A 21,590-nucleotide genomic window follows, 5' to 3' on the forward strand; every position below is an offset into this window, starting at 1 on the left:
ACCAATCCCCGATAAGGTTGCATCTTTTGTGAGTTTGTGTCGTCAGTGACCGTCGTCGCCTCTCTTTACAGACATGACTTTAGATTGCACGAAGGTATGGTTAATTTGCTTTTGTTTTAATTGTTCGTACGTCATTTCTTTTTATATTTTGCTCAGTTTGCGCAAGAATTCACGCCAGGGTTGGTATGACACACAACGCCAGATGGCAGCGTTGCCTTTGAACAAGCAGCCAAACAAATGAGAGTCCTTGACAACAAGCCACAGAAACCTACCATGTAAATTATCATAGTATTCTTAGCATGTCAGCCCCCAGCAGAATGGTAATTTTAGCTGTAGCTGTCCTCCACTGTGTTGGCTGCAACCTCTTCCACTGGAGACTCGACCGAGCCTACAAACCCTGCCTGCTCTTAAACAGTGGCAATGGGGAGTCCAGTTTGTTTTAATCAGTAGCTTGACATCAAATTAGTTTAAGTATTATGTTGGAAACCTGCTATTACATGCAGAACTCTTGCACCGCTCGAGCCCATTAGACCTGTCTGGTCCACTGAAATGAGGTGAAAAAACGCCTGTGACAGTTACAGGAAAAAGTCCTGTAACTGTCACTTGACTTGTATTTCCTGCTATTTCAATGTGTCACCCAGATTTAAACAGTCAGCGGTGTGCTAGACAGTGTGTGGTGGCACCAGCGTCAGCCAATTAAAACTCAAAGGCAGATATGTGCCAACCTGGCCACCCTTTGTGCTACACAATTGGTTGGGTTTCCCTCTTGCTGCCCCGTATTGTTAAATTTCCAGTGTGTCCTGTTTCCCTAAAGGGCATCCACCATCGCCATTATCTCGGCTGAACAATTAGTTTATTGGATACAGCTTAAATTGACTCTTAGTAAGCCAATAGAAAGAAAGCTTGCCCTCTGACCTGAGGGTGGACTGCTTTGGAAAAAGTAAATACACCTCCAGTCACTTTAATGTTCCTCTTTTTTGCAGCCGAATATCTTAGGAGGAATTTGAAAATGTAGACTTTATTTTCTGATTAACATTTTATTGGCATCTTAAATAACAAACATCACAAAACATTGCAGTATTAAAGGGATAGTTCACCCCAAAATGAAAATTCAGTCATTATCTTCTCTCCTTAATGCCGATTTAAGGTCAGGTTTAGTTTTTTAGTCCGCGAAACACTTCTGGAGTTTCACAGGAAAACAGTGTTGCAGAATCTCCCAAACAATGGAAGTGAATGGTTGAATTTGAGAAACAACAGAATGAAAACATAAAATGCCTCCGTACTGCTCGTCCGGTGTAATCCAAGTCTCCTAAAGCCTCAACATGCCAAACTGACTAAAAAAATAGTTTGGGGGTCACGTTCATGTGCACATGCACACTGTGTGACCTGGGTGTGTGTGGTGTGACGGTGTGCAAACGGCATGTCGGGGCTTTACATCAGACGAGCAGTATGGAGGCATTTTATGTTTTTATCCTGTTGGTTTTTTTTATAGTGCAGAAAACTGTACCACCATTCACTTCCACTGATTGGGAGATTCCAAATAAATAAAGACACACAATGACAGGACAGTACCAAACAATAGCCTCGACACTCAGCGATGTCACATACAGTGATAATAATGATGAGATGTGGTGCAGACGGATCCCCTGCCACTCAAATTAAGGTGAAAAAAGGCACTGGAGACGTATGCAGGACTTTGGTTGAAAAATGTTACTGGACTACAGTGAGTTTGTGATCACAGTCTAACTTTGAACAAATGAATCAATAATCTTTAATCATCCCGTATTAAAAAAAAAGAAAATATATTCATGGTAATCAGCTGATATCCCCTTTTTGACTGCATTTGCCCGTCAGCAAATAAGATTCCATTCACCGATGCCAGTGGCTGAGGTTTATCTGTTGTGTTGCATCAATTTTGCACCGACGTCCTGTTGGTTAATTGTGTCGGACTCAGACAACAGTAGATAACAAACCCAGCTGCCGTTTCTTAGAGGAAGCCACTGGCCTGGACACTAGCGGTGGGGCAATATGGCCCTAAAAACATCACGATACTTCTGCGATAATGATATTCTTGAAGATATGACAAAATACTGAAAAACACTCAGCCACTTCCCTTTTTGGAACTAACTCCTCCATCCTCGAGCCAGAAACAGTGTTACTTGTGCTTTCATCCATGTTTGTTGTTGCTGTGAGTAATGGTATGATGTCATTACATCAACAAGTCTGAATATTGGCATTATGATGATAATGATTTTTTTTTAATCATATAAAAGGTTATAATGATATCATGAACAGCATGACATGCTACACCTCTACTGCACACAAAAGGGGAAATAAATAACAACAAAAACAAAATAAACAACCACAAAAAGACATCATCGTCGCCTTTCTCACACTTGACCTCCAGCATAGATCTTTATGTGAGTAAGTACAGTAATATGAACCTGCTCAACAATATCTTAACCTGCGATGTAATATCTTTTTTTTTAAATCATCCCATTTTAATGTTTATAAAACAGTCTTATCTTGCCTACATGAAAATCTGAAAAGGCGAATGTCTTAGATTCTTTTTTTTTTTTTTTCCCTCCATAGCGGCTCGATCACTGTCACTTTCCACACAGGCCTCAGTTATGTGTTAATCACGTCGTGTATTTTTAGCCGTCGTGAGTTATCAGTGCTGTTTAGTGATTCAACAGCCTCGTCGGTGTTTCATTGAAGTGTGACAACAGCCTCCTTTCAGTGAATGGATGATAACATGCTGGTTTAGGGACAAACATGTTCTCTAATCCAGTCATTACCAAACACTGGGTCGGGACCCACAGGTGGGTCACAGGAGATTTTATTTGGATCCCCAACTGAAAAAAAAGATTATGGAAAAAATCTGCACATTTAAGATTTATATCTGCAGTACAGCTTTTTTTTTAACCAATGACAAGAAATGCACTTATGTCTGATTTTTTAAAAAGGTTTAAAGTGTCCTATATGGTTTTTCCTGATAAGAGGAAGTAAAAACAAAAAGATGGTCTGTTAACTCGGCCTAAATGAATTTATTTCTCATTTCTAAAGTTGTAACATGTTCAGTAACAAGTCAGGATAATATAAGGTGATGCAGAAATGGCTGTGATTTAATGCATGAAGGAACAATTTATTTGGGCCGTGATGGTTTGTCATTTTTAAAAAGTGGGTTCCCAGAAAAAAAAAAAAAAAAAGTTTGGTAAACACTGATCTGGTCCAACATAATTCTATGTCCATCATAAGTTAGTTGGGGTTAGGGTTGGCTTCATAAAACAGGCCTCTGCTAAATTATTTGAATTAACCTTAATGACATAATGATCATGTATTATTATCTCTAGTGTTCAGGGGTTATATGTTTCATTTGTAGCATGAAAGCGTCTCTTTTTCTTTGCCTTTTGTTCTTTATGCTGCTGCCTGGGCAGGTGTCTCTTGTTAAACAGGTTTTGATAAGTAGGTGAGGTGCTAAAATGAATTTGAATGTACACTCGTGACACAGACGTCTTTTAGCGAACACGGTTCTGTTACAGCGTGATTGTGCTTCTTTTTTTCTTTTCTTTTTGCGTTTGGCACTGCCGTAGCCTCTCACTCGTCACTTCTCCTATAGGCAATGTTTTTCCTTGTCATGAACGTGATCATTATTCTCACTGATCATCACGTCTCTCCATTGTGGTGATCGCCTCGCTCGCAGAATCTCCCGTGTAGTGGAAGAAAAAGTAAATAGTGTGAGGGTCGTCCGATGGAAAGTGGTCACCATAATTGCCGCTCTGTTTTTAAGTGCAGGGTATGTCTGACTTTTTCATCAGGCCTCTGTCTTCTGGCTAGACGTTGCTTTCAACCAGGAAAGAAAAACATCATGAGGTGAAACTGACAGCCTAAAGGGATAGTTCTCCCAAAAATGAAACATTCAGACATTATCTACTCAGCCTCATGTCAGTTGAGGGTCGGGTTTATTTTTTTAGTCCACGAAACACTGCATTATGCATTATCTCACAAACAATGGAAGTGAATGGGGACCAGCTTTCAAATGGAAAAAACAACAGGATAAAAACATAAAATGCCTCCATACTGCTGGTCTGGTGTAATCCAAGTCTCCCAAAGTCCCAACATGTCATTTGCACACCGTCACACCACACACACCCTGCTCAGACGGTGTGCACATGAACATGACTCTGAGCTAAAGATCTACAGTGAAGATTTAAGCCAAAAACATTCCCAAATACTGGGTCGGGACCCACAGGAGATTTAACTTCGGTACCCAGATACATAAAAGACTTATTAAATTATACAAATTTAAGATTTATATCTGCAGCACACCTTTTATAGAGCATTTAAAATGTGTGTACTGTTTTACTGACGAGAGGAAAAAACAAGAGCCTGTTGATTTTGTTTAAATGCACTTATTTTGTCTCATTTAGGCTAAAAAATTTTCTCATTTGTAAAGTTTTAACATGTATATATTTTCAATAAAGCATCAAAATAATATAAGGTTATGCAGACATGGCAGTAAAATTAGACAGGAAAGTTCATATAAGCACGAATGAACTCGTCACAGAATTTATTGATTAGGCTTACTGTGACTTGGGTCACAGTTTGGTTAGGAGACTTAGATTATGAGCAGATGAACAGTATCGAGGTATTTTATATTTTCTTTTGGTAATTTTTTTGTGTTTGAAAACTGGTCACCATTTACTTCAATTGTTTGGGAGATTCTGCAACACTTCCTGCGAAACTCGAGACTAACTAACACTAAAAAACTAAATCCGGCGTTCAAACGGCATGAGGGTGAGTAGATTGAATTTTTGGGTGAACTATCCCTTTAAGGGTTCTTATAGGAGCAGGTCATGTTCAGACATTTGGCTTTAAATCATACCAGATTAAATAATGACAGCACTCTGTGGTTGGAGCTTTATTATTATTTCCATAATTCCCTGTGTGGTATTTTATTTTGTGTTAATGTCCTTCCTATTATAAATACATTGCAGTTGCAGATGTTATCAGGTCTGTATGTTTGTTCACCTGATTCCAGACGAGGCTCCTGTCCTCACCTGACAGGACTAGTGAACTGCGTAACCCTTCCTTATGTTAGCTCAGAGTTCACGGCCTGCAGCGTACAGACAGTATGCTTTCAGACCGAGCTGTATTCTGGTTTGAACTCTGAAGCTTCTCTGCCATCTGCACCGGAGCCGGTGTCTGTCTGTCAGTCAGCCCTGTGCCACATTGGTTTTCTGGCCGTGTGCCCGTTGGTTCTTTTTTTAATCTATCTGAGAGCTGAAGTCCCGCAATGAGATTGTCCTGAGAGCTTGAGGGACGCTGAGGTCCTTCATTTATTACAGCAGAAATCATTAGTGAGGACTTTTTCTTTTCCTTGAGTACTAAAAGTACAATGTAATCTGCAGGGGTTGAATACTCAAATTACTGTAATTAAGTTTTTTTTTTGGGTACTTGCACTTTTATGTGTACATTTTCAAGTCTGTACTTTAACTCGTACTTAAGTATGCATTACAAGATGTAATCTACTTAGTTACTTTTAAAATCATAGTTGAGTACTGTCTGGATTAATATCCAAACCTTTCATCAGGATTTTAGCAGCCAATAAGGTGATTTGATCACAACCGGACCAATGAAAACAAAGACATATGGATGGAAAACAAAACAAAACAAAACAAAACAAGACAAGACAAAACAAAACAAAACAAAACAAAACAAAACAAAACAAAACAAAACACATTTGGAGTAAGGATGTAAATGATTAATCATTAATCAATTAATTGCTGTTTAGAATTTAACCAATTAAAAATGTATCCATGGATAATTGCACCTCATTCAACATTGTTTTGTCTGGTGGAGACATTTTAGACTTAAAATGAGAAAAAAAAGTGACAAAAAAGCAGAAAAAAATGAAAATAAGGGAAAAAAAACATGTTCTGTATCTTATAGATTTTCGACTATTTGTTAAAGAAAACACTAAATTTGCATTCGTACTTTAGAGATGCATACTTTGTACCTTTACTTATATGTCTAACACCAGTACTGTTACTTGTAATTGAGTAATATTTTAGTACTCTACTGTACTCTTTCAGTACTCTTTCCACCACTGGTTAAGGATGTAAGTCACAGTTTAAATTGGGAAGAAAACATGCGAACAGCTGGGCATTTATCCATAAGGAAAGTTATTTTAGAGTTGAGTCAGAGTCCTGTTCTACCTGTTTCACAGAGGTGGGATCGTCTGCTGAAGCTGGTGTCGGCAAATCAGATTTGGTTGTGGATCTGGACTGGCGTTTTGTGTTTAGTAAGACTGTTTTATTTAATTTCACTTTTAGTTTGGCAAACTTAAAATACAAGTTAAAGGCAATTCATACTGTTAACTGTGTGTTACAGTTCCCACACACACAAATCCATAAATAAATAAATCAATGTGGAAAAAATATATATATAATATATAAAAAGATACAAAAACAGAAAGGTCCCACCCTGAAAGATCATATGCTGCAGAATATGAATAATAATAATAGTAAATACATTAAAAATTAAAATAATAATAATAATAATAATATTTTTAAACAAACTTTCACAACATAACTTTCACTCTAAAACTTCTGTAATTCTTCCAGGCTTTGAAACAGTTATCCAGCTCAGTTTTCTAGCCTTTTTTATGACCTCAGCAGCTCAGTGGATAATAAACCTGTGAACTTATGTTCTTAAATAAATAAATTTATATATGTACATGTGCTGTGTAGCGCCATGCAGAATATACACAGATTGTTTAGCTCTTATTTGTGGTGGTATTAGAAAGGCTTCAAAAGAAAATGGAGCTGGTATGTCTAATGGTTCAGTCCGTAGCCTACATGCTGCTTGGCAGGCAACAGTGTCTCTTGCCTTCAGCCTATAAGCCAGCTATAATGTGAGCTAGTAAAAAAAAAAGAGAGGAAAAAAAAAATCCCTCTTATCGATTCTGCCTCCAACATAGCAACTGCTCGCTGATTGGCCGACGCGCGGCCCGTTCTCGGCCTCCCATTGGCTGAGCGGGTAGCGTGGAAACGGAGGAATCGGACGGAGACAGCGGAGAGGAGAGACGCGATTGGCTGCGGCTAAACTGAAAGCGAAAACCTCTTTTTCTGAAAGCCTGCGAGACAGTTGATGGTGTGTGTATTTTAGGCGTGACTCCAAAGGTAATTCGTCCTGCTGCCACCCCCCCTCCCCTCGATTTAAATTGAGAACTATAAAGCAAAATGACTATGAATTTAAACGAGCCAGTTGTACGACCGAGGAGTGTCAGCAAGGAGAGAGAAAAAGGAGGAAAGTAGAGACAGTCTGTGTGTGTGTGTGTGTGTGTGTGTGTGTGTGTGTGTGTGTGTGTGAGCATACACATTATACATAGATTAAACCCAGATTCGGGGAGCTAAGGGAGCAGTGTAAACTAAACTGCTGTCAAAGCACATAGCTCTGGGGTAAAGCCAGGTGGGAGTGTACTTCAGGTTACAGGAAATGTAGCAAAGGCCCAACTTGACCTTTTCCAGCCTTCATTTTTATACCATCCTGTACAGCAGTTAGAAAAATGTCGAGCACTCTTTCCTGTCCCTCCTCTTTTCCTGTCTTGTCTACCCTCCACACTTTCTCTACCCACTCTCTCCCTGTCTTTCGGACACTCACGCAGCAGCCTGAGTGTGACTCAGCGCCGGTACAGTTTGTCCTATCTATCTATCTGTCTCCCCCCTGCATCTGGTCCATCCTTAGCATAGCACGCGTGCTGCCTGTCCACCGGCTCTCTGTGCTGACACAGGTAAGAGGGAGTAATCCGTGGCCTGGAACTGAGGCTCTCCCACAGTACATCCCCGCCCTCTGTGCCTCATTAATCCCTACCTAACACAGACCTTATGTGATGCTCGAAACAGGCCACCTGTTGCTCTGGTCACAGAGGGCCAATCAATGCGTGGTGGTGCCACCCAGGGCCAGCAGCATCATCATCATCATCAGTAGCCTGTGGTGGAAAGAGTACGGATTGGCCACCTGACAAATTCATATTCCAATTAATATTCCAAAACAATTGCTGCTAACTGTAGCTGCTGTTCGCTAGTTAGCCATGGAGCTAGCAGTTCTATTAGCAGACTGAAGGCGATGAATGGAACTACTGGGGAAGTGTTGTCTAGCACAGTGGCTTTGGCAGGAGGTGGTTTTCTGGCACAGGGTCGGGGTAAAATGGTGTATTACAAGACTGGATGAGCCGCTGAAGTGTTTTCATACTGGGACGTAGCCACGTAAGCAGCGGGTCTTGCTCATTTTTTGTTTTTTTCAGAAAATAAAAGTGGTCGCTGGATAAAACAGCAATGTCAAAGTTGGTGATGTATATTGTGTGAGACCAGAGACGTTGTTTAGCGATTTCACACTAAACTACTCTACAACAAACAAACAACAATATGATTTTCCTTTAAATCCACAAACATTATATGTGTAATTCCTTAACGACCATTCATTTTTTCTCTGAGGCCAGGTCCCATGGTTCACACCAGAATGGGAGGGACTTCGCCTGTCTTTTCATAGACGTCTTTGACATAACATCAAAACTATTATTTCCTCACATTCTGTTGATAATTTCAGTCAATTTTGAAGTGTTTTAAACTATGATTCTTAGACCTTTGCAAGTACCTGAGAACAATGGTATTGACTGTGCTATAAAGTGGTGACAAAACTGAAGCTCGATGCTACCAGATGTTTACAGCTGGGCTGCATTCCTTTCACAGGAACACCAAAAAAGTTCTTTGAAATGATAGCCGGCTCATGGTGAAGTATGTCTGATAGATTGTTTTCTAGTGACTCAACAGCGTCCAGACAGAGAAGGGAAAGGGCCTGCACATATCCTGCTATTGTCTTTATCGCTTCCTTTCTCTTCCATCTGTCCACAGTGTGTCCTCCAGTGCCCCCGCTGCCTCCTATCTCTGCTGACCCAAGGATAAGCTCTTCGGACAACAATGGCCCCACTACAGACAGACGGTATATTTTAGATAACTAGTTATTTCACTTTCTATACTTTGTATTTGGTCATTTTTCTACCCATGTCATATAAATTGTAGCATCACTTGGAAAAATGGGAAACAATAGCTAAAATCTTTTTATGTCGTTACCTTAAAGGGATAATGCAGATTATCTGAAGTGGGGTTGTATGAGGTAGTCAGTGTATTACCTACGGTAGATGCCGGTTGGCACGCCCCCCCAGTTTGAGGAAGCAGAGAGGGGCACCAGCATGGACGCTAAGCGATGTACCGTTGTGGATAGGGTCGGCAACAAAAGGTATTTTAGCCACTCAAAAAAAAGGTCCACCTAAAAGTCAGTGTCAGTTTCAGTGTACATTACATTTAGAATATTTTCACCACTTTACTTCACCATCAAACTGCCTTTTCTAATGAGAAGCGGCCATTGTGCGAGCCAAATATTGCTCTTTCCAAACCAACCAAACTCCATGGGCAAAATCAGAAATTTTACCCCGCAGGACACAGGATCAATCGCTGCCTCATTCTGTTAGCTTGTAGGTATTATTGTGTGACTTTGATGAATCTGAACTATCTTTATAAGATACCAAAGTTGCACAATAACACAAATGTACAGAACAAACACCACATTTAGGCAGCAGGAGACCAGCAACTCCCATCTTCTGCAAGGTAAAATCATTGATTTTGCCTATGAAGTTTGGCTTTTTTGTCGGGAGTGATATTTGGCTTTTAGAACAGTGACTTTCCATCAGAAAAGGCTGTCTGACTGCAAAGCAAAGCGGTGAAAATATTCAAAATATAGCGCCCACTCAAACTGATATTAGTTCCTATAGGTGGACCTCTTTTTAAGTGGCTGAAATACCTTTTGTTGCCACGTTGGTGCACCTCTTTGCCCCTCCTAACTGGCAGAATAATCTGACCTATCCCTTTAAATGATAGAAAAGACTGTTGACAGTGAAAGCAATCGACTCTGGAGAAAGAAAAAGGCGGCGGATTATGTAAGTTGACAAAACCCTCATCAGTTTATTGTCTTTCAGCAAGAAAAAGGTCAGGATCTCACATTGCTTAGCTTCACCCGAGGAGTTTCCTCAAATCTCCCAGTGGAGTTATATTTTTATAAGAGGCTTAATCACCCTCCTTCCATAAACCAACCTCAGAAATACATTTTACAGTTTCTCTGTACAGAGTATCTATTGTCCTCAAACTTGAAAAATGTGCCAAGTTCAACATGGATTCCTTTCCTCTTAAGCTATGTAGGCGGCATGTCATGAAAAACATTCATAGCTCGAGCAATGCCACAGTTCAAGTAATGGAGGCAGGATACTTCCGGACCTCTGGCAGTTCACACAAACATCGGAGGCCACATCATACCGACACCACCAAAAGAGAGTGCATTTTTGTGGCAAATGTCAACCTCTCATAACAGCATTACCTTCACCACCATCATCATCGTCACACATTGCAACAATAGAAATACTGTTGGATTGCACTTTCTTCAAGCTTTCATCTTGTGGCATGTTTATAGAAAAAATATATATAGAATACAAAAAGCTTATACTTCTTTGAGTAACAGAATATAACATACAGTACTTCAGATTATGTTTTGATCAGCACATCAGCAGGTGTACATAAATTGCCCTCCCGTTACCCAAATGCAATTACCAGACTTAACAGGGATGTAGTTTTTGCTCACTATTAAGTGCTTTGGTCAATGGGTTTTAACATTGAGTATGCTCATACAATGGTATTCTACAAGATGTTAATGCTACATAATTATCCACTGTATATGAATGTCTGTTAAGAAAGGGGCAAATTGTCCAGATGCACCACGACTTTTCACATATTCACACGTGGAATTTTTCCCCAAAAATGGTTTGGTCCACCAAACCGAAATGACGGAAACAGCCTGTTTACAGAACCATTTCCCCCTCACAAATACACTACGTAGTAGTAACATATGGAGTCATATGTGCCCCATTACTGCACGTGCAATGCAACATTTTGAGCACTGAAAAATATTTGTTTTGCAAGCACAAAAATTATATTTTGGAGATAAATTATTAAGCAAACAAGGTTTTAACAAACCAAGATCTATTTTTGTTAAGGCCTATATACATTTATTATCGTGTTTCCTATTATCCATATAACTGCACAATGATTTCACTGAGTTTTAACAATGCTGACTCTTTCTCACTCTGCGCAGTCTCGCATTAATCTGTGTGCAGGCTCAACTTGACAGAGGTCATCTCTGATTGGCTGCTTTGTCTCCACTCTGATTGGTAATAGCATTATCAGTAACTAGGAGAGTAGGGAAGCACCAGAAGAATGTAAACCGCTCCACAGCCCTTATAAGTTGTTTATACAGGTTGGATTACATAACTAGGTTTATGAACCTTATTAGATTGCATTTGCAAGTTAGTCTATATTGTATTGCTGTGCAGCCTAGCTATGTTGTTAAGTTGCTAGCTAAAATATGCAGTAGCAAACTAAGCTAGTTGGCTTCCTTGATGATTTGCCCGCTACACAGCAAGGCACTATAATGATTACAGTAGTTCCCTGGAAAAAAAATGGAAGTTAAAATGTGCCTCTGATTTTTTTTTAATTCAGTAGGACATGTGCTGGTAGAGCACTGAATTGATACTAATATTTATTTACTGGGAACACTTTTATTTGCTCTAACAAAAAGTTTCATTGCATGGTTAATATTTTTTCTAATAAATACAATTTCTGTGCTTGCAAGAAATCTTTTTCTGTCCTCAGAATGTGCCGTCGCACGCTCAGCGATTAGGAACAAATATAACTCCATCATAACCAAATATATTTCTAACCTATTGGTCAAATTTTCATAACTGAATAAATTGTAACTAGGGAAATGGACGTCTCTAGCAACATCGACTCTGGTTGTAAAAGTCAAACAAAAGGTGCAGCACCTGATGTCAGTGAGCAATTTTTCTGGTTGTCAACATCCCGACCGAAAACGTGTCCATTTAAACAAATGGCAAAAAATGAAGTACAAAAAAAAATTAAAAGCTTAAACAGTCTCGAAAATCAATAGAAATTGCTAAAAAAAAACAAAACAAAAACAAAAATAAAGTTCAAGCTGACATTCAAGTTCCGGTCCCACTTCAATCTGTGAAATCCCATTCACAAAAGCCGATGGAATCACTGTAGTGCAAAACTTTACACATTGCACCTCGATGCAGTCATTCTCGCAGGATACAGTAAACACGTCCTTTTGTCTCTATCCATTAGATTACATCTCTGGAGCTGCAGGCGGGAGCCCCGCTGTGTGTTTTGGAGTCTGTAAGAGTTTGTGTTCCTCTGCGTGTTGAGAAGGCGTGGCTGCAGCTTTGGCGTGTACCGGATGTGACAGCCGAACATCCAGGGCGTCATTGTGTTGTGCTAAGGAGTGCAGGCGATAGTGCAGGACAAGGTCTTTCAGTGAGCAGTGGACGTCGTAGGGCTCGGCAAAGCCGTATCCGTGTGGTGTGCTGTAGATCATACAATGCTTCACTTCTTCATTCACGCTGTAATTATAAAAAGAAAAAAAAACACATTAATGAGTGCCACACAGTGAGTCATATTCATCTCAAGATCAAGCAATAATCCAGATCCTGCTTTCCAAAAATGTCATACTCACACGACAGAGCAGGCGTAGCATCCCTGTTTGCTGCTCTCACGGATCAGGAAGGTTCCAGCAGCTTTACCTTGCAGCATCTCCTCCGCCTGCGTCCGACTCAGCTCACCAACGAACCAGTTCGTCTCATCCTGATGTGGCAAATTCTTCTCGTCTCCCTTCAACACGTATGTGCTGCAAAAAACAAGAGGAGCACTGTGACACTTTGAAGTTATGAGCTGCATGTTTAACAGAATTAATCAAAAATTAAGCAGTGCAGTCCAAAAAGTGAGGCAGAGATGGTATATTATTTAAACATCTGCTTCTTATTACTCTTTCTAAAAGGTTATTAATGATTTCTTATGACACTAGCTCATTCTGCAAACAGTCAGCATTAATTTGAAGTCTAACAAACGTGAAACACCAGGCTGAAATAGAAATTTCAAAGGACGCCACAGCTGCAGCGTTGTTGTCCGAGAAATGTGCGTTGGAATTTGGCATGTTTCCCTTATTTATTGCAGTAAACATATTACAAATTTCTCTTTTCAATATTATTTACAGATAGAATTTGTTGAAACTTACTCGTCAAGGCTGTCGTTCTGCGTGCCCAGCCAGTCATTTATGCGTTTCTGCCGTACGCCTTTGTGATTAAGCCAGCTGCAGGGAGAGGCGTAAAGAACAGTTTAATTTTAACATAAAATAATTAGACGTATGTTTTTTCCTTTATGTCCTCACTGTGATTTACCACAGACACCACAAACGATATTCTGATGCTGCTTACTTGAGGTACTGGTCTCTGATGTTGCGTAGCTGGATGAGGTCAGGCCGCAAGCTGTTCATCTTCCTGTCCGTCTCTCTGTAGTCCTCCACCTGCGTTCTCAAGTCTTCCTCCAGATGGATTTTGCTGTCGTAGATCTCCCCAAGACGACACTTCAGTTTCTCGTAATTTATCAGAAAGCTAACGGGGGGAGAAAACGTCACAGGTCTGAATAGGGGCTTAATAAACGTGTCATAAATTTCAGCAAAACTATCATAACTATTTGAGTGACTTTTTTTTGGACTGTGATGTAATGATGTACCTCTCCAGATCTTTGTCGGCTCCCTCCGACTGATTGTTCCTCTCAAACTCCTCTCCGTAACGCTCCTGCTCGCGACACTGCTCCTCGAAGATCAGCATCGTCTCATTAAAGGCCTCAATTGCCGTTCGCTTCATCTGGATCTCCTGCATCACAAATAATACGTCCAATAAGAAAAAGACTCAGGAGGCTGATGAATGTCTACTGTTTAGAAAAGTATTGATATTTAGTTTAGTTAACTTGTTTTACCTGTGAGGTCTTCGTGAAAGCTTCATATAGACGATCAAACTCCTTCGTCTTCTCCTGATACTGACTGTGAACCGCCTTGAGCTTTCTTCCAGCGACATCTACGCTGTCCTCTTTCACCTGAAGTCAGAAATTCACACTTAGACATGCACAGTTTCTATTTTTTCTGACCCAACATTTTATGCTCAAACAAAATGACGGTGCTCACTGACCTGCTGGAAGCGGGACACGGGGTGCGTGAGCATCAGGTCCAGTGTGGCGTTGTATTCCACCAACGGATGGTGCTGATAGTGCCAGATGAGCTCCACGACTGACGTGAACGTGAGGGGGTCCGAGAAGCCGTACTTTCCGTCGCGGTGGTAAATCTTGATCAGCTTGTTGTGCCCGTCTTTCCTGTGAAAAACAAACAAAGCAAAGGACAAAAATTAAACCCAAAAGAACGTAAAATAATACTCAACCTGTCACACAATCGTGTTCTCCTTTTTTCCTCTGCTTACCTTAACGTCAGCGTGAAGTCTCCTTGCAGCTTTGTGGACGCGTCACGCACCATAAAGGAGCCGTCAGGTGTGTCCCGGAGCTTCTCGTTCACCTCGTCCCTGAGGGAAAATCAGTTAATGGTTTAACAGATCTGACATTCCCTTATGTTAAACAATCAAACAACACACGCTCAGGACTTTACTGCAATGATTAAAAGTTCGTCATAATGCAAACTGAACCTGACCCCAGAATCAAAGGAAACAAAAAATGTTTATATGAAAGAAAAAAGAGAAAAAAATGGGGATAAGTGCATCAGCTGTAAATCTTGGGTTAGACTAATATAATTAGACATTTTGCCAAGTCTGTCTTTAGGGCTGCAGGGTTAATTTTTTTGTATTTTTTAAATATTGTTTGCTAAAAGTTAAGAAACTTTACCTGGTTATGTCTCCCCAGTACCATTCAGCGTCTTGTAGCGAGTACGCAGGTGGCAAAAGGCAGTTGTTGTTCATGGTGGAGGACACTGGCTTTGTTGACCTGGGAGGGAGCGCTAGACAGCAGAAAAGAAAAAAAAAGAGAAAGAGAGATAAGAAAATGAAATGCAAAAGGATCAGGGTGACAGTTTGTTAGAGAGAGAGAGATATCTATCAGAAATCACAAAGCATTGATCTGTTGTGAGATCGAAACGCGACTCCTTCAATGTTATGGCTTCTGCAATCAAGAGGGTGTGTGTGTGTGCGTGTGAGTGTGTTATGGAGATACAGTGTTCTCAATGTATACCACCCCCCACCCCCCCCCAACAGCACACACTCTCTGTCACACCCTGGCTTGATGGAGCCTGTCAAGACGTGAGGACAAGCCCAGGCATGTTTCCAACAGATATCACTCGCCAAATCATTACCGAGATCTTAAGTGTGGTCAGGACTAAAAAAGGAAATGTGGCGGTTAGTCGTCCTTTCTGAGCACCAGTCAGTCAACAACCGTGAGACATGTTTTCTTTTATTATTCCAGAAATTCTCACATTTAGGCGTTCAGTTGCCTTGCAGAGTAAATTAAACTTCAGCTTCTGAAGTTTGCAGCAGCCAGTCCTGCACATGCATTAAATAAACCATCAGTTATATTCTGAGCCTCTCTGTACCACCCCTCCCATTTAATAATGATTGCACGCTCACAGATCCTCTCAAGTTTTCCGTCAACCTTTAAGGAATAAAAATCTGCGAGTCTGGCCGAAAGATTAAGCGTTTTCCTAAAAATGAAAAAAGGAGGGCAAACCGCATCAAGAGGAGGTGAAGGGCGATATATTTCACTGCAGGACAAAAGTGCCTTTCATGAGGCAGTTAGGGAGAATACAAGAGCACCCTCAGAGAGGAGAAAATGTGGGTTTTCTCCCCACCATCCGCTCTCCTCTTTTTTTTCTGACCTTAAAATAAACAAAAGGCAGGTGCAGCAGCACAGTGGCAGGCACAAAACGTAAAAGCTGCGGCTCCTGAACTCAGCAAAATTAAATCTGCACACCTTCCCCCCCACCCGCCTCCCCTGTCTGTCTCCTGCCAAGAAACTCTACTGGCTTCCAAAACCCACATGCGCATACCAGTACAGACAAGAGCCGCGTAATTTAAGTGTGGAACAATAATAATAATAATAATAATAATAATAATAATAAAAATCGATTCAGTCACGCTGTAGCCTGGTTTGGCACTGAGTCCAGTCCAGAAAATATATATAAAGGTAAGTTAAGTCTTACTAAAACCTAGGCCTTTACAACACAGACCCTACAGGATATACATGTTTGTCAGTAATAATTTAGGGCTGGGCATTATATCGACCTTATATCAACATTGTGACATGAGACAAGATAGATTTTGGACATTGTTATATTATCATATGGTATAAGTGTTGTCTTTTCCTGGTTATAAAGGCTACATTACGGTCTAACGATGTAATTTAATGTAATTGTATTATTTATCTTTATCCACATTACTTACGGTTATATATCATAAATCTCATGTTTATATTTTACAAAAACACCAATAGTTATTCCTAAAATATTGTTACAATATCGATATTGTTGTATATGAAATACGTGATATATTATATTTGATTTTAAGGATATCATCCAACCTTATTTGAGAGTTTACGGTATATTATTTTAGATAAAATGTATATATTGAAAAGAACCTGACCAATATATCAGTTGATCGATATTATCGGCCCGATATTGGCCTATCACAGCTATATCAGTCTGCACTGGTATCGGCATATATGTTGTTTGATACTGACCTACATGAAAAGTTTTTTTTTTTTAAACTTAACATCATACAGATTGTTTTTACTTAACAGCTTTATCGAAAACATTCTTTGTATATATAATTTTGCAAATATTTTACCCTACTTGAGTGGGGGGTTTTTTGTGTGATTTTTTTTTTTGTAAATTTAGAATTATTAAAAATACTGGTGAACATTTACTATTTCAGTGCTCTGATGTCATTTTGGACAATAACGTTTATTGTTGACATACAATATCCTGCCTATATTAAATATCTTTGTTGCAAGTGTCAATTGAAAAAATTGTTTCTGAATATATTTTATATTCTGTACAGATAATAACTGATAGATCGATATTGCATTTTTTTTAAACTACCTTACATCGATATCGGCCCCAAAACTCCAGTATCGGTCAGGCTCTGATATCAAAATATGTATATGTTGTATATGTGGAAAAGCTAAAATTATAGATTTATTATTTATTATCCATACCACCCAGTCCTGTAAGTTCATACTCTGTAGTTAGCAATACAAATCTTAAAATAAGTAATGCATAAGATGATGCAATTTTAATTAGGTAAAGTCAAAATAATTAAGGTAGATAATTATTTAGAATAAGACACAACAGGACTGTAATACAAGTGTAAGACAGTGTTATTACAGTGTAATAACGCTGAGGTCAAATGACAAATGTAAATAAAAAATGAAGTGTTGGTGAGTTTAGTCATGAGACGAGCTGTCTAGTCTGCTGCCTCTAGCCTAGTTTCAGAGCTAGCACACAAATTAACCACGGCTGGCTGCAGAGGAGAACAAAGCGGTCGTTTCATGCGGCGCTCATTAACGCACTCTCAACTCTGTTCCCCTTCAAAATGCACCCCTGACACTGTCATACAGCGGTCATAGACAAGCTGCTTCGTGAGGAGATGCAAAAAACCGCCATGCATTTCAGTCCAGGTTGGTCATATGTGCAGCGGGACAAAAGAAAAGAGGCGAGCAGCCACTGCGCCTGGTCCACAGAAAAGGTATTACGTAATTGGCAAGTGAATTGCGCTATGCATGCCTGGGCAATGCCACTGGCGGAGCGCACACAGCACTCACTCAGGAGGACCTGGCCATTATAACGCCTTACTGACACCTGCACAGCAGTCTGGACAGGTGTCAGCTTCATTGCAGACATTGCACGAGATGATGCCAGCAAAAGGAGAAAGCAGAGAAGGAATAAAACGTTTCCCCGACCCCCCGCAGATCAGACAATGGCTGCCTTTAACCCTAAACTTACCTGGTGGTGCTTGATCCATTTCGATGTAGAATAAACCTTCGGGAGGATAAACCATTCCTGTTTCAAAAGAGTAGTCCAGGTTGCTGTTGTTGCTGTCTCTGCGCGTAATTTAAAAGAAAAATGCACGCAAATCAACCTAATTTAGGTGACTTCAATGCAGTCGCAGACGCCACGTCCTACATAAATGTGGACAAAAAGTCAACTCCTTCGATTCCGAGTGCATAAAACATCCCAAATCAGTCCAAATGTCTTCTCTCAACATAGCATGTCTAACACGGTTTTTTTTCCTTCTTCTCCAGAGGACTAGATTGTCAGTTCGTGTCTTCTTTTCGCTGTGCGGCGGAGCTCTACTTTACTTCATCTCGGAAGTGGAGCGACTTTAAAGGGCTGTTCGTAACATCATCTTGGCGCGGTCCAACCCGCCGCTACAGGAGGGGGTTTCTTTTTCTCGCAGGATTCACCGTCACGTAAAACACACCCTGTCACGCTTCTGTCGTACGGTTACATAAAGATAATCATTTTAAACTAGACTCCGCGAAAGATTACTTTAGTTGGTGAATTTCCCTCGCAGATAATTACTGTGTGCTACATTCGTAACCTCAAAAACGTAATGGTACATTCCAGACCGTTTCATTCAACTCTCCTCAAGCTGCACTGTAACAGCTGAAAAATTCCTTTCAGGGCATGAATGGAAAAGAAAAACCTAGAATATTAGCTTGAATGATTAAATGAGAACATGAACGAACTCATATTTTATATTTTTTTATATTAATACTTAAAACAAAAGGGAATTCAGACATTTTATTGCACTTTAGGAGTTGCCCTAATTTAATTTGGTGAGTGAGTGAGGTTGCAATGAAGTGACATCATGCTATAGGTTTCAAGGTTATTATAGTTACCTAAACTAAACTAAAGTAAACTGAAACAAATAAACAGAGAAAAAAACAACCAAACAAAGTTTACAACTCAAATATTGCATACTTAAAAAACAAAATAAATAAATAAATAAATGTCTTCAGTCTTCGTCGTTGTCGATGGACAAATTTGTCAACATATCAAGTATTATGAGGCAATGGAGCACATGAATATTGAGACTGAAATGTCCACATTAAAGCCTGATTGAAATATTGGTTGATTGATATTATCAGCCCATTATTGGCCTATCACAGCTATATTGTCTATATCAGTATCGGCATATATGTTGTCTAATATGCACATATGATTTTTTTTTAACTTTTAAAATTATAGAGGAGTACAAGAATAATACATTAATAGTAATAATAAAAATAAAAATGTAAATACTAAATGGTAAAACATAAAAAAATGCAGTATCAGTTAAGCTCTAGTTTACATGACTTTGTCAGTTGTGTTGTGATTGTATTGTAATACTTATTATGAACTTAATAAATCTTTCCCCTTCCAAATACCCTCCATTTTATAATAAAAAACTGAAAGTAATAAAACTAAACATTTTTAAAAAAAATAAAAACAAAACTGAAACGAGCAAACCCTCTCTGGAAACTAACTGAAACTAAACCAAACTGTAAAAAAAAAAAAAAAAAAAATTAAAAATGAAATTAAAACTGATAAAACAATTATTATTTTTTTTTTTTTTTTTTTTTTTTTTTACAAAACTATGATAACTCTGATCAGTTCTAAGATAATTTAACTGTCCTCAGCAGTTTGGCATCCAGAGAAAGCACCAGACATAAACCCTTTTGTCTGAGAGGTGACAGAGTTGCCTGCCTAGTTGGCAAGTGTGTATTATATTCTTGTTGAGCTTGTCAAACACGTTCGGTGGCAAAAAGTGGCATCTTGACTGCTGCCAGTTGTAATTATTGCTGCTCTGAGACTATCCTGCTGTAGACACGACAGGTAATAGCAGGTGTGTTAACCACCTGTACACATTAGGGACTTGAAAATAAATGAGAATTAATAGTTTTAAGATTAGTTTTCCATCAGGATTACTTTCTCCTCATGCATTCATGTTGGATGAATACGTGCATTGTTGTCCGTTCATGACACAGAATGACATTGTGCAATAAATTTAAACAGCCAGGGCCTCTTCCACCAGCTGACGTTAGTGTGTGCGAGGAGAGTGAAACAAGGCCTGTATGGTCAGAGGTCCGTCTCTGTTGGTGTCCAGGCGTTTATGGCCGGTCCCCCTTTTGACCCGAGGACAGAGAGGCAGGGAGGTAAATGACTCCAGCATTCCTTTTTCCCATCAGTAAGACGATTCTTTCCTGTGTCCTCCCAGTGCCCATGAAACGTCTAAACTAACTGCCAAGGTGGAGCGTGTTATGGCCAGAGAGGGCACACGCATGAAGACCAGAGGTGGCAAAGGTACACACACATTCTTTACTCAAGTAGAAGTACAGGTACTTCTGTGTAAGTAGAAGTACTGATGCAACTTCTTTAATTGAAGTACAGGCCCTGAAGTGAACTTCAAAGTGTGAAAGTTGTCCTCTGAAGGACATTCTTACCAGCTGTTTCTGTGCAAAGCTAACTGAACCTCATGTTCTTCTCAATTAATTGATTAGTTGGTCAAATAGGTTGATTAGCGCACGGACCGTGTGCGCCACCTTTTTTCACATGTTTGGATACAACACTAAATCGTCTTTTCTGGGCGCCACTGTCCCATCCGTTTAGGATGAAATACGTCTCGGAGGGAGATGTGCAATGATGCAAAATTAAAACAATCAGTAGTTCTCCTCATGTGGATTCAGACTGTGTACTTTTGTACTTACATTATCCCAAATGTTTTCAACAATGTTCAAATATGGAGAAATACATAATTTATTCATGGTAACGGAGCGTTTCCTGTTAGCCGTTGTTAGCTAGCTGCTATAACTTCTGGGAAAACAAGGGATACGTCACAGAGCGAGGAAGGAAGTCTTTACAACCTAATTTGAATTAAATTTTATGAGTCGTGTCAGATAGATTTTCAGCAGCTACGGTTGTCTGAAAGTGAAGATAACAATTCCCACAATCCCACACTTCTTCACAACGTCTGCAAACTATGTCTTTTTTTTATTGTTTTATTGGCAGAATTTACATATTGTGTGTTTCAAACTAAACAGACAAGTCTGTTTTGAAGATGTACGGAGACGAGACAGATATTTGTGTTTATATGAAAAAGTAAAGTATTTTAAGGTACCTGAAAACTCAACTTAAGTACATTATCAAAATATTGTACTACTCCTGCTTAAGACAGGAGTTTATTACATTCTTTTTTTTGTTTTGTTTTTTTTGTTTTGAGATTAAAAAAATCTGTGTCATTTGCATGTTGTATGCAAATTAGGGCCCAACTCATACTGGGTTTTGGGGCCAGTGCCTATACTGATATTAGCTGAGTGAAAAAAAGAAAAATCAGATATCGATGTATTGGCTGTTATTCTTATATACAGAACTGTGACACTATACATAACATACAGCATATAGAATATATACATAAACAAATTTTTTTGAACACAGATTTTTATGTAATGATCCCTCAAATGTCCCCCAACACCTGCGACAAAGATATTTAACATGGGCTGCATATTTTATGGTTTAACAATCAACTTTATTGTCCAAAATAGGGCTGCAACTAAAGATAATTATTTTTACTGTTGATTAATCTGTCGATTATTTTC

General features: G+C 39.4%; 1 protein-coding gene and 1 long non-coding RNA gene across 2 annotated transcripts; one reads left to right on the forward strand and one right to left on the reverse strand.

Moving 5' to 3' along the window:
* The first annotated feature begins 1 nt into the window (after position 1).
* Positions 2-20,298, forward strand: LOC146317315 (uncharacterized). Its single transcript, XR_014771623.1, has 3 exons — positions 2-94; positions 8,916-9,003; positions 20,213-20,298. It is a non-coding gene; the product is annotated as an uncharacterized LOC146317315 (long non-coding RNA).
* Positions 9,994-18,310, reverse strand: LOC146317316 (phosphatidylinositol 3-kinase regulatory subunit gamma-like). Its single transcript, XM_084731521.1, has 10 exons — positions 17,956-18,310; positions 14,850-14,961; positions 14,435-14,533; positions 14,150-14,330; positions 13,941-14,057; positions 13,695-13,837; positions 13,397-13,573; positions 13,198-13,272; positions 12,640-12,810; positions 9,994-12,526 (listed from the first exon to the last, which is right to left on the reverse strand). Exons 1-10 carry the CDS (start codon positions 18,008-18,010, stop codon positions 12,253-12,255), a joined length of 1,404 nt encoding a protein of 467 aa, XP_084587647.1. The 5' UTR covers positions 18,011-18,310; the 3' UTR covers positions 9,994-12,252.
* Positions 20,299-21,590: the final 1,292 nt, after the last annotated feature.

This window comes from Lutjanus erythropterus, chromosome 12 (genome assembly GCF_056507025.1).
Source record: "Lutjanus erythropterus isolate fLutEry1 chromosome 12, fLutEry1.hap2, whole genome shotgun sequence".
Classification (NCBI taxonomy): Eukaryota; Metazoa; Chordata; class Actinopteri; order Lutjaniformes; family Lutjanidae; genus Lutjanus; species Lutjanus erythropterus.

Bases quoted from the DNA above. Each gene is read 5' to 3' on its own strand.
- LOC146317316 (XM_084731521.1), bottom strand. From the start codon at position 18,010: ATGGTTTATCCTCCCGAAGGTTTATTCTACATCGAAATGGATCAAGCA. The intron at 14,534-14,849 runs GTAAAGTTTCTT...ATTTTCCCTCAG, and splicing joins TACTGGGGAGACATAACCAG to GGACGAGGTGAACGAGAAGC. The intron at 13,273-13,396 runs GTAAGCAGCATC...CTCTCCCTGCAG, and splicing joins ATCAGAGACCAGTACCTCAA to CTGGCTTAATCACAAAGGCG.